This window comes from Podarcis raffonei, chromosome 9 (genome assembly GCF_027172205.1).
Source record: "Podarcis raffonei isolate rPodRaf1 chromosome 9, rPodRaf1.pri, whole genome shotgun sequence".
NCBI classification, from domain to species: domain Eukaryota; kingdom Metazoa; phylum Chordata; class Lepidosauria; order Squamata; family Lacertidae; genus Podarcis; species Podarcis raffonei.
This window is the reverse complement of record NC_070610.1, coordinates 8,378,367-8,394,395: the sequence shown is the minus strand read 5'-3', so window position 1 is coordinate 8,394,395 and position 16,029 is coordinate 8,378,367. Positions and strand designations below refer to the sequence as shown.

The 16,029-nt window shown below is 43.5% G+C and overlaps 1 protein-coding gene and 1 long non-coding RNA gene across 4 annotated transcripts in view; one reads left to right on the top strand and one right to left on the bottom strand.

Annotated features, from left to right (window-relative positions):
• LOC128420806 (uncharacterized) overlaps positions 1-16,029 on the bottom strand; it is a 55,615-nt gene that overhangs the window by 20,159 nt on the left and 19,427 nt on the right. The gene's annotated exons all lie outside the window — the stretch shown is intronic.
• The window catches only part of TAPT1 (transmembrane anterior posterior transformation 1), a 52,648-nt gene continuing 38,364 nt past the window's right edge, over positions 1,746-16,029 (top strand). For 2 of the 3 annotated variants that reach the window (XM_053402731.1, XM_053402730.1), the window contains exon 1: positions 1,746-2,269. In XM_053402731.1, the coding sequence (XP_053258706.1) occupies positions 1,783-2,269 (487 nt within the window). In that variant the 5' untranslated portion in view covers positions 1,746-1,782. Of the gene's footprint in view, positions 2,270-5,810; positions 5,848-16,029 lie in introns of those variants that run through there. The other variant, XM_053402733.1, reaches the window with a different exon arrangement.

The following is a 16,029-nucleotide window of genomic DNA, read 5'->3' as shown; positions in this document are numbered from 1 at the left end:
GTTTTCCACATTTCTGCAGCCATGTGCACTTTAAAAAACGATCCTCATGAAACACAGCTTAACACAGTTTTGAACAATGCACACATTCATGCAAGCAGATTTCCCTAACATAATGCACTTTATCTGTTATTTTCACAAATACATTTCTTTTTATGCACACATTCCCCTAATGTATGTATTTTTGCAAGCATTCGTTAGAAACCTGCACCGTAAAATTCAAATAAGTGCAACTTTCCAAGTTTGGCTGTGCTTCAGTTTGCATACTGCTATGGAAAGCGCAAATTTATTAGATTCACCTTTAAATGCAAACTAAATTGAATTTGTTGCCCATCTCAAGTTAGTTTACAAAGCGGGGTGGACAAATCCATGAAGGATGGATCTATTAAGCAGCTTAGCAGAACCTACCGGGTTAACTGTCAGATCTATATAAAAAAGTATTGTATTCCAAGCCAGTATTATGCCACTACATACCAGGGCCATCACCAGAGAGAGAATTATTGCAGAGACATTTGGCTACCGACCACCCTACTTTTAAAGTAAATTATTCCCACCCCCGCCCCTGGAGATTCCCAGGAAATGTAGCTTGTTATGGGGTGGTGGGAATTGTAGATCTCTGAGTGGGAAACAACAGTTCTCACAATGCTTTGGAAGAAATTGTGTGTCTGCCACCTTTGGTCTGATCCTGCAGAGCTTCTGCTCAGGAGGAGTGCAGGGAAACCTGTCTCAAAAAGAGGGCATAACTTAAGAAATGGAAGTGCAGAGAGAAATAGAGGAGTTATTGTTTGGTCCATAGTGGTGCAGAGGTGAAAAAGAGGAGGCCTCTATGAGTAGCGAAAGAAAAAGGAGAGAGGCTTAATCGAGAATAAGTTTAAACGAAAGCACTGATCTAAAGACATAGGTATAGCCAAATCAATAAAAATAAATAAAAATATATAGCAAACTAAGGTTCCGGGCTACACTCATGGCTAATGGTTTTTCACCTCTCGTTTCCAGAAATCTAGAAGAAAATTACATTCCTAGCCTCTGCTTGTTTACTTGGAAACAAATCCCAGTGTATTAATAGGGCCCTTTATAGGATTGTAGTTTTAAGCTTTACTAGCTGAGAGCAAGGAGTGTTTATTCTTGGAGCTGGTAGTTGTGCGCTATCAGAAACGCGAGGGTGGAGAAAAAATAAAAAATAAAACTTCAAATGCAAGTCCCCACATTCCGGGTTCCTCGAATGCTCTCTTAAACAAAACGAAGCAAACTTTTACAGCTTTGTCCTCTGCAGCTGCTCAGGTGGGATTTGCAGGGGGCGCCCCGAGCTGCGCACCCCAGATGGAAAACCTGAGCGTCGTTTGCGCGCAGCCCCATCCTAAGCGTGGTTCAAAGAGGGAAGCGCCCAGGCAGCAGGAGTAGCGGGTGGGGAAGAAGAAACTTTCCCAGCCTATTTTCCGTTTAGGGAATAAAGGCTTTGGGGCTCTCAGTTAAGCGCGCCTCCAATTGCACGAGTTTAAAGCGGCTGGCGAACGATGTAATACGAGCACGTCGGGCGATTGTTTTATTTTATTTTTATTTTTGTTTCCACTGTGTGTGTGTGTGTTGTTATTCGGACTGAAACTCTGCCAGAGGAGGCTGGGCACGCTTCCTTTCGCTCCCGCCCGCCCTCCGTGTCGTCGCTGTGAGGCTTCGGGCTGGGCGAGAGGAGGAGGAGGAGGAGGAGGAGAAGAAGAAGCAGCAGCAGCAGGCCGCGCGGGGGTGGGGGGCGGTTGCTATGGCAACGCCCCTCCTGCCTCCGTCAAGATGGCCGCCAGGACCGCTCGCCGCTCGCGCGCGCTGGAGAGGTGGGCCCGTCTGGTGCGCTCCTTGTCGCGCGGCGATGACGTGCTCCGGCGGGCCAGCGGAGGCTTCCCTCAGCAGCAGCAGCAGCCGCCGCCTCCGCCGCGCGGAGCGGAGTTTGTGGCTGCCGCTCGCGTGACGATGGCGGGCGTCGCCGATGCCGCCTCCGCCGGGAGCGGGGAAGGCGGGCGGCGGGGGGGCGGCGGCGGCGGCGGCGGTGGCCCCCCGGAGCTCTCCCTGCTCCAGCCGGGCTCCGGGCAGCAGCGGCGGAGCAGCTTCACGGGCGGCGAGTGCCGCTCCCCTCAGCCGTCCCCGGCTCGGTCCGCGCCGCCCGCCTCCAGCCCGCCGTCGCCCGGCCCCGGGCAGCAGCAGCAGCAGCAGCGCGCCGCCGAGACGCTCGGCTTCTACGAGAGCGACCACCGCAGGCAGCAGAAGCGCGGCGGGGCCTCAGGTGAGGCGGGGGCGAGCGGGGGGGGGCTGGAAGGACAGGCAGGCGCGCCCGCGAGCATGTACAGAGTGCATGGCGGCGGGCTGAAAAAGAAAAGCGGAGTGCCTCTGGGCACGTGCAGAGTGTTTCTTCCTCTCGCGCGAACTCGAGCCCATGCCGCTTCTCGGTTGTTTAGGGGCGGCAGGAGTCAAATTTAGATTTTCCCAAGAGGTGGGAGCGAAAAGGGGCCGCTGTGGTTACGGCGCCTGTTTCTCTCCGGGAATGTCTGGTCGGCCCCGAGGAAAATCAATGCACCTTGCACTTAGTCGGGGGTCTTTCGTGGTTGTTCATAGGTGGCGAGGTGGGTCTTGCGCAGGGTGCCAGGGCAAGACCTCCCAGGCGGCCTTCCCACCAGATGTCAAAGAGAAAAATAACTTCCAAACTTTTAGAAGGCAGCCCTGCTTAGGGAAGCTTTTCATGTTTAATAGGTTATTGTATTTTAGCGTTTTGTTGGAAGCCGCCCAGAGTGGCGGGGGAAACCCAGCCAGATGGGCGGGGTATAAATAATAAATTATTATTATTATTATTAAAGCATAAGCCCCAGTGGTGTAATTTTTCCCCTCCGTAGAAAAGAAGGGCTGAGTGGATTCAGGAGCATGGAGAGATTTGGGTGGCGAGTGACTTTTGGCAGACAACGTTTGGAGCAGGGGGGCAGGAGGAAGTGAGTGAGTGAGCAGAAATCAAAGCTGAAAGTTGTCCTCTCTCAGCCAAGTGTTGCTGCTCTTTTAAATCAAAAGGTGGCAAGGAGGTTGTAGAAGTAGAAATAGCATTCCTGCAGCGTGCGTGTTTTGTGCACCAAGAAGTGAATCCGGCAGTTCTACTCTGGAAGACAGTACAAGAGTTCCTCTGAAGTCAAGTACTTAAGAGGATTTCTCTCTCTCTCTCTCTCTCTCTCTCTCTCTCATGACAGCCTTGCCAACTGCTCTCTGATTGGCTCTGCTGTTCTTGCCTTTTCCAAGTTTGAGATTTGGTGCTGTCAAAAGTTTGGAGGAATTTAGTTTTACAAGCACCTAAGGTGAAGCTTGTGTACTACTCCACATTTCTCTTGCTAAGTCAGGCTCTTGGTGCGCACCAGTTCTGATACATAGTTAGTCGCTGAAGTTTATTAGGCATGTCGGCAAAGGCAGTAAGTTATTTTTGGGAATCTAATTTTAGGCACTGAGGTTTGGGGGAAAAATGCTTAGAGATTCTGCAGCTCATCAAAATGTATTGATGCAGTATCTAGGTGTGGAAAGAGGTTATTGCTTGAACATATATAACTACTCATCTGTGTAAAATTGTTTTTTCCGCTCCGGAGTGGAGATAATAGCATTGGATGTGACAGTATAGGTGGGTTTTGTCAACTCACAATTCTAGTGTCTTGACTTATAGGATGGAAAGTGTCAATGCACACACAGAGAATTGAGTGCAGAGTTTAAAACTGAGGTTTGTCCTGTTTAATTTTAAATTGTGTCAGAAGTCATATTTACTACTAGAGTACACTGCCATTCTCCATTTCTGGTTCAGGAGACACGATTTAGAGATTTTAAAAGTCTATATTTCAGATTTAAATTAGGGTTAATTGTCAGGAAAATGAACTCAAGAGCAGAAGAACTATTTGGGCTGTCTGAATAATTACTATCAGCAGTAGGTGATAGAACAATTATACAACAAAGCTGCTAGATGTCAAATAGATAGTATGCTTTATTCCAGAATTATAAGTATTGTTCAAATGGAAACAGGCATAATTTTATCATATCATTCCCCAAAAACTGTGTTCAAAAAAGGAAAAAATGAGGAGGTGCTAGAAATACTTTGCTACGTGAGGAAACAAATAGTGTTAAAATTGCAGGCATCTGTTCTATATAGATAATAGCACCTCTTTGGCAGAAATGACGAGCAAAATCCGTGACCAGGGAGAAGAGTCAGCAGAAGAAGACTGGAAAAAATTTAAGGACTATTTACAGAAATATTGTAAAATTAAGGAATGCTGAATGATGTTGGATTGAAACTGAGTGGTTTCTAGCTGTAATGATATAAAGGAACATGGATGAAAAAAAGGGTTTGGATAGAAAATAAGGTGATATTATAAGCTGTAATGCTTTAAGTTAAGGATTTGCTGAACAAATAATCTGAAATGGAATACAAGAAGGGGAGGTAGGAGGAGGTCAGATAAATTTGTTATTGAAAAGTATGTTTTATGAACTATATGGTTTTTTTAAATCTTTTTGTTTGTTTTTTGTTTGTATAAAAAATTGAAAACTTTAATAAATATCTTAAAAAAAAAAGATAATAGCACCTCTGGTGCCCATGAAATATGGACAGATAGGAAACTAATTTTGTAACACATGCAAACCTCATACATTTCTTTATTGGAATTGGAGCTGATTAGATTATGTAAAAATTAAGCTTAGTTTTTTGCTCAAAGCTGCAGTGGTTTTTCCTCTTCATGACACTCGCAGATTCTATAACATTCTGGACTAGGGCATTATGTCTGCGGCTCTTCATGTGGATGAAACTGTACTAATGTGTAACCTCACTGGCAAATTGGCTTGACTTGGGATGGCCTGGTTGGAGGGGTGGGGTACAAATAATAAAATTATTATTATTATTATAAAATAGAAAAAAGTGCTTAGTGGGATATCCTGTGGTCTGTAAAAGATGGCCATATTACTACTGGAAATGTTTCTGAAGGATTGCATGTATGTCAGCAGCACAAAAGTAGCTGCAGAAACAAAAATTAAAGTAGCAAGACCAGTGGCTATTCTTACAGTGTCCCTGTCAATAGCACCACATAACCCATCATTATGTTACATAATAAGAATTTCCCCACATTAGCCGAAAGCACCAATCAATATGCAGCAACAGCTGCAATGTCTTCTTTGCACAGGTTAAATACAGGGACACTGATAACTACCTGTTGTATAAGCAGGGTGGGTAGGGGTGTTAAGCTGCCAGAGCTCAGAAACTGCTTGTACTAATGAAATTCTCTGTCACAAAATGTGCCTGGAATAATGGGAGTTTCAAACACTGGGTACGAATGAAACTGCATACCATGATTTGAACATACGAACTCTTATCCCTGGCTATACAGGAGAAGGAGAGAAGGGTGGAGAGTGTGAACTCAATGTTTGTCCTGGCTTGTTAATGTTACTCCACTGTAATCTAGCATGACATGTCACCTTTTAAGGTCTATCATTACAATGAACATTGATTTAAGATTTATAATAACAGGGAGCTCTTACATTATTTATTTCATCTGTGAATCACTATAAAGCATCTCAAAGGAATTTCACAATACAACAAATGTATAAAACATTTATATAAAAACATTTACATATCTAAAGACCATTTCCATTCAGTACAGGTACTAACTGGGATGGGGTGGAGTGGGGAGGTTGAATCTCCACTTAAAGGGCTTACTGAAAGAGGAAAGTCTTCAACAGACATTGGAGAGATCACAGAGATGTCACCTGTCTCAGGCATAACAGGAAGGAGTTCTGAAAGGTAGCTGCTGTCATAATAAAGGCTCAATTTCAACATGCTGTGGAATAGCTCTCCTGGTAAGATGTTGTGAACAGGATGCCTTCTCCTGCAGTGTGCAATGATTGGTTGGGCATGTAAAGGATTTGATTATCTTTTTGGAACCCTGGCCCCAATCTTTATAGGGCTTTGTGTATCTTGAACTTGGCCTAGTAGCTAATTAGCAGCCACTGCAATTGGTGCAGTGTGGTGTAGTGGTTAAGAGCGGTAGACTCGTAATCTGGTGAACCGGGTTTGCGTCTCCGCTCCTCCACATGCATCTGCTGGGTGACCTTGGGCTAGTCACACTTCTCTGAAGTCTCTCAACCCCACTCACCTCACAGAGTGTTTGTGGTGGGAGAGGAAGGGAAAGGAGAATGTTAGCCGCTTTGAGATTCCTTCGGGTAGTGATAAAGCGTGATATCAAATCCAAACTCTTCTTCTTCTTTCAACAGCAGAATTCTGCCCCTCTGAGCAGTTGAGCTGCCTCATTCTACACTAGCTGCAGCTTTTCCAGGTCAACCTCAAGGGCAGTCCCACGTACAACACATAATAGTAATCCATTGGTGACCACTGGATAGTTCAGTTGGTTAGAACATGATGCTGATAAAACCAAGGTCACAGGTTTGATCCCCATATGGGACAGCTATATAATACTGCATTGCACAAGGTTGGACCACATGATCCTCAAGATCCCTTCCAACTCTGCAATTGGATGATTCTGGAGGACCAGTACATGGGTGGCAGTTCTCAGGCTATCCTGGCCTAGAAATGGCCAGAGCTGGTAAACCCGAAGATCATGAAGTCATCAAAGATGGATCCAACCCCCAGACTAGGAATGTGCTCCTTCATGGGGAGTGCAACCGCAACAGACAAATGACCAATTTTCTGAACTTGTGACCTACCCAACCACAGTGCTTCTGTCTTGTTGGAATTTAGTGTCAGTTTGTTGGCCTTCTTCCAGCCCATCACAGAGTCCAAGCACTGGTTCAGGGCTAATGTGGCCTGTTCTGAGTCAAATATTACAGAGAAATAGAGTTGACTGCATTAATGTACTGATTACACTTCTCCCCAAATTTCCTAATGACAGCTCCAATGGCTTTACATCAGGGGCACCCACACGCAGTCAGAGGATTGAGGGCACCCACATGCAATGCTGTGTGATGTCCTGACATAAAAAAATTATATACAAGCAGGTTTTCGTAAATAGAATTTTTTCAAAGAAGAAGGAAGAGTTTGGATTTGATATCCCGCTTTATCACTACCCGAAGGCGTCTCAAAGCGGCTAACATTCTCCTTTCCCTTCCTCCCCCACAACACACTCTGTGAGGTGAGTGGGGCTGAGAGACTTCAGAGAAGTGTGACTAGCCCAAGGTCACCCAGCAGCTGCATGTGGAGGAGCGGAGACACGAATCCGGTTCCCCAAATTACGAGTCTACCGCTCTTAACCACTGGCTCTATTGTTTTGGCCAAAACTGCAGGGGCTGAGCCCCATTTATATTTGTTGTGTCCAATAATTGCTATTAACAATGTGCCACTGATGTGAATTGTATATTCATGAATTTTGAAAAAAATAAATAGAAAGTGCTGCTGCATTTGGGGGGGGGGGGGAGCTGACTAGGCATTCTGTTTTGTGCCAAGGAACCAGGAACCATATGGCGAATAGCTTTTCGATCCCATTTTCTAACACTGCTTACACGGGGTGGAGATAATAATCCAATGCTGTCATTTGAAACTGACCCCAGGGATAGGACTGGAACCACTGCAAAACAGTGTCAACAGTGCCCATTGCACAAAACTGGTTCAGGCGAATGATTAATGGTATCAAACGTCATTAAAATAAATATACAAGGTGTATCTGATGGCAAAATGGTTTTTATTAGCTTTGTTGAATATAATCTTGGAAGCCTGTTAATAAGAACTTAGTGGTCAGCAAAGCAAATTGTTACTGAAATAATTAACAAACGTGCTTTACATCCTTCTATCTTTTACTAGTTTGCTTAGTTTGCCACTTCCTACCCTTGAGCACTTCACTTAATAAAAGTAGGATGCTTACTGGTTTGATCATACCAGTTTGCTGTCTGAACTGACAAACTGTGATTTCATAAAATTGGAAAGTGTGGTGAAAGTGAACATAGAATCACAGAATTGTAGAGTTGGAAGGGATCCCGAGGGTCATCTAGTCCAACCCTCTGCAATACTGCCCACAGCCATCCCTGGGTAGGCTCTCAAAACACCAACCTGCTGGTTAATAGCCAGACACATTGGCTCATTGAAGCCTGTATTGAGAGGTGTGCCACTTCTAGTCAAAGATAGAAAATAGGAGGATCATGGTTGTGAGTGTAGTTATGGCACCAAGGGGTTGGGGAAGCAGACAATTATAGCTTGATCTATATTGTAGATTCTCATATCCATGATTTAATGTTGCTTAGTGTCCATGATTTAATGTTGCTTAGTGTCCATGTATGCTACCCTGAGTTGGGATACAACTCAGTTGATTTTCAGGATATGCTAAACACTTATTTGCACAGCTTTGAATAAAATACAGAAACCATTTTGCAATTCTGCAAATTCTACTTTTGAGTTTTTAAACACATTAGTATCTCAGATAATTCTCATATAACCCTTGCAGGCTAGTGATCCACTGTAAAATCATCAGCATATTTCTTTGAAAGTACCGTATTTTTCTGTGTATAAGACTAGGGTTTTTTTACCAAAAAATTAGGTTTGAAATTGGGGGTCATCTTATACATGGGTAGTGCTGAGGGATGTTTTCTTAATTTGGAGTCCCCCAAAATAGAGGGTGTCTTATACATGGGGGCGTCTTCTACACGGAAAAATACGGTAAGTCCCACTGTGTTCTTTGCGTTTTACACCTGTTAATTTTACAGAGAATTACAAGCCTAAAAATTCCGCTCAGAATTCAGTCCTATTTAATTCATAGGGGCTTACTTCCAGATAACTGAGTTTAGGACTGCAGCTTTATTTCAATTCAAAGAAATGTTATTAAGAGGTTATATTTGTTATGATTCTATGTTCTCATAGAATCATAGAGTTGGATGGGACCCTGAGGGTCATCTAGTCCAGAGTTTTCCAAAATGTGTGTTGCAACACATTTGTGTGTCAGCTGCAGTGTGTAGGTGTGCCGTGTGAACACTCCCCAAGCTCCTCCTGGGGCTGGAAAGGGGTTAGTTTAACCTCTGGCTTGATAGTAAAATTGAATTACTGTGTCATGAAATGATGCATGTCTAAAAAGCGTGTTACCAACATGAAAAGTTTGGAAAGCTCTGATCTAGTCCAACACCTTGCAATGCAGGAAAATGCACCTGTCCCTTACTAGGATCGAACCTGCAATCTGCAATTACTGGGATCGAACCTGCATTGTCAGGACCACACTCTAACCAACTGAGCTATCCAGTATATAAGGCTTCCTTGTTTAGAATGCTCTATTACTGATTATCTTTCTTTCATTGCTATCAGATTGCGGCTTTGCAACAAAATATATTTTGGGCAGTCTAAAAGTTTGGAAATGATAACAGACTTTCAGTAAGGAGAATGTTTAATTCAAATTAATAAAATAAGGGAAGTTCAGTTCTTGGCTTTGGAAGAAGAAATTGCTTTCTTTACACATTACACAGAAGCAGGTCTGGGTTTGCCACCAGGTGTACCCTCAAAAGGAAATTGCAGCCATCCCTGCTCTCTGATACGGGTACCTATATACTACGTATATTTTCAAACTGTTGAGATAGCTCAGTCGGTAGAGCATGAGATTCTTAATCTCATAATTATGGGTTTGAGCAAGCCCCACATTGGGCAAAAGATTCCTGAATTGCAGGGGGTTGGAGTACATGACCCTTGTGGTCTGCAATTCATGGTCTACAATCTATGATTCTACAATACATCTGTTTATAATGTTAACCTGTTACATTTTTAAGTACTCATATCTTGGGTGTATTCTTAAAATGACAACATTTGGATAGGCCCTGTTATGCTCTTAAGCTGTAGAAATTTGATGCTGAGTTCTGATAGGAAAAGTAACTTTATTAATGCATTTTAACATACTTTAATACACATATTCTGACTGCCTGTGGTCACAAAAGCAGTAAGTCCAAAGGCGTTGCCACTTTAATGCACTTCCCATTAAAATGGCTTTGAACAGGGCTGGAAAACCCCCAGACACCTGTTTTCCTGGGTGCCTAAAAAGATGATGCTGGCAACTAAAAATACATGTGGCATAAACTGGCCATTTATCTCCATCACAGCTGTTGTTGTCCTTGTCCAGTTGGAAAACAGTCCCAGGAAAATGGGATCACAATCATTAGAGTACCAGAAGTATTGGAACAACTAATGTGTACATTATAGGGGGAAAATGACAGGGAGCTAGAGAGAAATTGCCATTAGAACACTTTCCCTATGTCTCTGCCTGTGAAGGAACCAACCTCCCATTTATGTGTGTTCAGTATGTGTGCAACTGTGCATATGTGCATCACGCCAAACCCAGAAGTGACAGGGAAGGGGCGGAATGGGGTGTTTGCAGGTTTTTCCAGTGGTGTTTCAGATATACATGATTTCACTGCCATGCACAGTGCCTTGGAACGTAACCCCCACGTAAATAGGGGGTTGCCTGTAGTGAGCATAACGGTGTTTTTGCATCCAAACTCTATAGGAAAAGCATACTGGAGGCGATATTTCAGATAGGACAGACTCCTCTACAGAATTGCTGTGAGTGACAATATGGGATCCAAAAAGTAATTTAGTACTGGAAACAAATTATTGCCTCCACAGAGCCTAGTACTTGCTGATCAGAAGGTTGGCTGTTCTAATCCCCACGACGGGGTGAGCTCCCATTGCTCTGTTCCAGCTCCTGCCAACCTAGCCATTTGAAAGCACATCAAAGTGCAAGTAGATAAATAGGTAGCGCTCTGGCGGGAAGGTAAAGGGCGTTTCCGTGCGCTGCTCTGGTTTGCCAGAAGCGGCTTAGTCATGGTGGCCACATGACCGGGAAAAACTGTCCGTGGACAAATGCCAGCTCCCTCGGCCAGTAAAGCGAGATGAGCGCCGCAACCCCAGAGTCGTCCGTGACTGGACCTAATGGTCAGGGGTCCCTTTTCCGTTACCAAAATGTTCCGGTCGATATTGGCATCCAGAAGGGAAAGCATGATAGTAATCTGTGGCTTTAGTCTCCCTCATACATATTGAGTAAATGCATGTTCCAGTCAAGATAAATAAATTTCTAGATATCATAAATGACAGTGCCCAAGCCTAGAACAATTTATCATGGAACTGGCCAGTGGTGAGGTGACCCTGCACTAAATCCTAGTTAGAGATAGAGGTTTATAAAATTATGAGTGGTATGAAACAAGTGACTAGATATGTTTTTCTTCCTGTCTTAATACTGAAGAGTTTGGATTTGATATCCCGCTTTATCACTACCCGAAGGAGTCTCAAAGCGGCTAACATTCTCCTTTCCCTTCCTCCCCCACAACAAACACTCTGTGAGGTGAGTGAGGCTGAGAGACTTCAGAGAAGCGTGACTGGCCCAAGGTCACCCAGCAGCTGCATGTGGAGGAGCGGAGACGCGAACCCGGTTCCCCAGATTACGAGTCTACCACTCTTAACCACTACACCACACTGGCTCATACTAGAACCTAGTGCCATCCAGTGAAACTGATTTTTTTTGAGATTCAGACAGGCAAAAGGAAATACTTCTTCACATGGTGCAAAGTTAAACTATGGAATTTGCTACCAGAAGATGTAGTGATAGCCAGGGGAAATAGAGAAATTCATGGAGGTTGAGGCTACTAGTTATGATGGCTATATACTACTTCAAGGACTGGAGGTCTCTGAATATCAATTGCAGGGGGAAAACAGCATTTTGTCCTTGTGTCCGTCTTCCCAGGAGCATCTGGCTTGCTACTGTGGGGAACAAGATGTTCGGCTAGGTAGGGCTTTGGTCTGATCCTACAGATCTTTTCTTAGATTCGTTAATATTTTTTTAAAAATATCTTTAACCACACTTCTTTTTTTAAAAAAAATGTATTATTTATTAATTTCTTCAACAGTAGCAAAAGACAAAAATCATGGACAACCTTGATACAATAGTGCAACAGTCATCTTAGTTGCAGACTTATTTGAAAATATAGTTATGTCATTTGACTTCTAGATGTGCACCAGGCAAAAAAAAAACTAGACCAGCTTTCATTTGCCGGAGTTGTATTTAGGTAGATGGGCCTTGCACAGCTTTGTGAATGACCAATATCAAATGACAACTTCTCATGTTCGCTTGTTTTGAATTTTTAAGGCTACTCCTAAGAAGGGCTTGACCCTGTTGATGTCTTCAGTTCCCTTAATGATGATAACTTGAGCAGGACCTTCATCTTGACAGGCTAACATAGAGGTGCTATCTGACACCTTCACACCACCCAGGGCTTTAAAGTTTAAAGCAACATGTTGAATTTGACCCAGAAACTGACTGGTGACCAGGGCAGTGGCTGAAGACTAGTTAAACATGTGCATGCTTCTCCTTGTTAGCGGTCAACAGTGCCATGATGTTCTGCGTGAGCCGCAGCTTCCAAATTGATTTAAAGGGAAATCTCTAATTAATAGAAAAGAGCAACCACCTTTTTTCTTTTTCTTTTTAGTAGAGGCCTCCCCCACAGTAGGGTGGGTGATGTTGGATTTTCAACATTGTGATTTATCACCAGCCAAACATCGTGGTTTGGCAATAAACCGCGATGTTTTTTTAAAAAGTTTATTTTTAATTTTGCAGCAAACAAACGAAAGAAAAGAAAACATTTTCAACATCAAATTCCAATCTCTTATTTCAGTCTCCCTCTTCCTCTTTCTGCGGTTGCTTATATTTATAATACTTTTACTAGATTTCCAAGTTAAACCATCTATAAATCATTTTCAAATAAATTTCCTTTAGCCCATAACATGCAGTAAATTTTAAATCTACATTCCATGCCGACATTTCTATATTATGTCCTATGTAGATTTCCCAATGTATCATTGAAGATTTCACTTGTAGAAGATACTATTAGAATGGTAAACAAAGGATGATCATTTTTGACATCACTTTATTTAGCAGGTGTCTCTCTAACTGAGAGGTTTTGAGTCACAAAAACCCAGCTTTTAATCCATTTTAAACACTTCATTTAACGTTGATATTGTAACCAAGTTGTTAACATTCCTGGTAATTCTTCAAACTTTTTTAACTTAAACTTGCCACCCTCCTCTGTTATTAAGCTTCTTTAAGTTGCCCACTTTTCCTTCCTATACACCTCTGTGGCTTCTAAAGGCGAGAGCCAAAGTGGTGTTTTCCATTCCAACAAATTTTTATACTTATAATCATTCCCCCCCTCCAATAATATGATTTGTGAAACCTCTATGTATTTTCAACTTTTCATACCACAGATATGCATGCCAACCAAACTTAATGTCATGCCCTTCTAAGTCTAAAATGTGTGAATTCTTTAATGACAACCACTCCTTTAACCAACATAGGCAGGATGCCTCATAATAAAGTCTCAGATCTGGCAGGGGGGAAGCTTCTCTTTCTTTAGCATCTATCAGTATCTTATATTTTATTCTTGTTTTTTCCCCTTGCCAAGATATATATCAAAATATCCTTTTACCATTTCAAGAAGCATTCCACCTCGCCAATCACGGGAGCTGATTGAAATAGAAAGCATTCTTGGTAAAACACTCATTTTAATGGTTGACACTTTATTCAGGATAAACTGTGATGTTGAAACAAGCTGCATTGGCCCCAGCCAGTGAGGCACAGGGTGAAACTACCTCAACTCTCACTGTGAGAGCTGAGGCACTTTCACACCAGGGCCTCATGGGCTGGGGCCAATGCAGCTGGCCCCAGCCTGTTGCTCAGCTGGGGGACAGAAAGGACCTTGGGGTTCCTTCCTGAGGCTCCCTTCGCCAGTGTGGGCAGTGGGCAAGCTACCTTGCTCACTCGGCCCCCACTACCCAAAGACGGACCAGGTGTCACCTTCACCTGTGTCTGCCTCTTTCCTCCTAGGGTGGTTGCTCACCCCGGAGGAAAGATGCAGCCCACCCTCCCAGGGAAAGTCCACAAGGCGGGGCTGCACATGCAGCAGCGTCAGAGAGCCCTCGCACCACCTGGCTGAGCCTGCCCAACCCCATGCCAAGGCTGCTGCGGATGAGGCAAGTGCATGAGCCTGCCTCACACGACCTGGAGGCGAGTTGGGGTCTCCTTTAACCTTCTCTTTTGTGGGGGTGCAAGGGAGAAGTGTGACGGAGCCCACACCTCCTCAGCTGAGGAGCCGTGATCCTGATACCACTCTCTCGTGCAAACAGCAGCCAGATCAGGGCTCTCTCAGCTGGGGAGTGTGAGCCAGTGGCGGGTTGGGGGCTCTGTAAAACTGCTTGGCTGAGGCAAGGGCAGCCATGAGCTCCTCAGCTGAGCAGTTTAAAGAAGCAGAGGGAGGAACAAGCTGTATCGTGCCTTGCCGGTGCAGCTTGTTTTGCGCTCTGCTGGTATGAGGGCAGACTGCTATGGTGGTTTCACTCAGTGGTATATTGGTGAAACTGTCGCCGCTCTTGAGTCCCTCTGCCTCCAGCACCCGGCTTCAGCTTGTTTCTGCCTCGGCAGCAGAGGGACTCAGAAGACGGCGGTTTCACCTGCAATATACCACCAAGTGAAGCTGTCATCGCGATCTGCCCCTCATACAACTGCTGGGCGATATATCAATATATCACCCAGGCCTACCCCCTACTCCCACATTGTGTTTGGTCCAATAGAACAAGAGAAACTTCAATAACAAGCAAAGCCTCAGAGAGAGCCCAGCTTGATTGCCAACATCATCTCCCATCTTGTCTGGTTTCAGGGTAAATTCTTGGTGGGATTGTAATGCTGACCAATTAGCTGGTCAGTTGGTTGCCTATTATTTGGTCACAGTCAAGTAGAGGCTTCATTCAGATGAACGTCTTCCATCTTTCTCTGGAATATCCCAAATAAGCAATCATCTCAATCCCTGCCTCCTCTCTTCTGGAGCTTCAAGTCTGCATTGCAAAGCATGGTTTGATTGTGACTTGAAGGGATAGCTCAAACCAGAGTTTGTGTGTTCAGATGTAATAAGAAACTAAGGTTTGATCAAAACAAGAAATAATGAGATCTCATTTTCTTCTCGTCCTGCATAAAGAGCTTCATTCAAGGAAATGAGATCTCATTTGTGGCTTACAATCCACCAAGTTATGGTTCAGTTTATTGTCTTTATGCAACTTGTGGCTTGTGCAGCCAACCTTCTTTATTGCATCATACCTGTTTCTTTTGTTTGGAAAAGCTGCAGTTCATATACATGTGCAAATATTTGAAGCTGGCTGTACTTTGTAAACGTTCCAGAATACACAAGTTACTTAACCAAAATTGGAACCTTTATATTCGGAGATTTTGGTTATGCATTTAAGTTCCTTACTTGTCAGATAGTAGGTTCTTTCTCTGCAAATAACAGTTTTGTTCCCATTGTAGAGTTAACAGTAGAGAAAGTGATTCCCCACTCCAATATTTTTTGTATGTTTGTGGTTACCTGACTTGTGCTTGACCTAATGATTTCACAGTTGAACTTCAGTGGCTTTTGGTTGTAAAGGTTAGTTCTGTTCTTTAAATCTTGTTTTAAAAATTTAGGTTCAGAACAAGCAGCGATTTTGTTTACTAGGCAGATGACATGGCAGGATCTGTGCTTCCTGAGCATAGCTCTTGGCTCATGCAGCAGAAACTGAGCTAGGGAGTAATAAATAGTCTATAATGGATTGAGCCAACAGTTGCTGAGCTCTCTGGGATCAGGTAAATACAGTTTAATTAGATTTGAGCCTGTCATCTTGAGAACTTTTCATATATTTTTCCACCAAAGAGGATAAAGCGTTAGTGCAATTACTAGTTGGTAGTTTATATTTTTAATAAACATAAAAATGGGTGAACTGGTGCAACTTTCCCCTGTATCTTCTGAAACAAAGAGTTCAAGATTCCAGTGGTTCTATTATATTTATTAAGCACAATTTCTATCCACTTTTCCAGGGTTCAGCAGAATACAAAACCTGCAGTGGATTAAAAACAACAAACAGTCTAAAACCCCCAAAAGAATAACCAGTCAAGCAAAAGACAAGCTGAAATAGATGTGCTTTGCCTTCTTCTGGGAAACAGAGTGGACAAATAATGCACCTTAGAGGAGATATCATTCTGCAGCCTT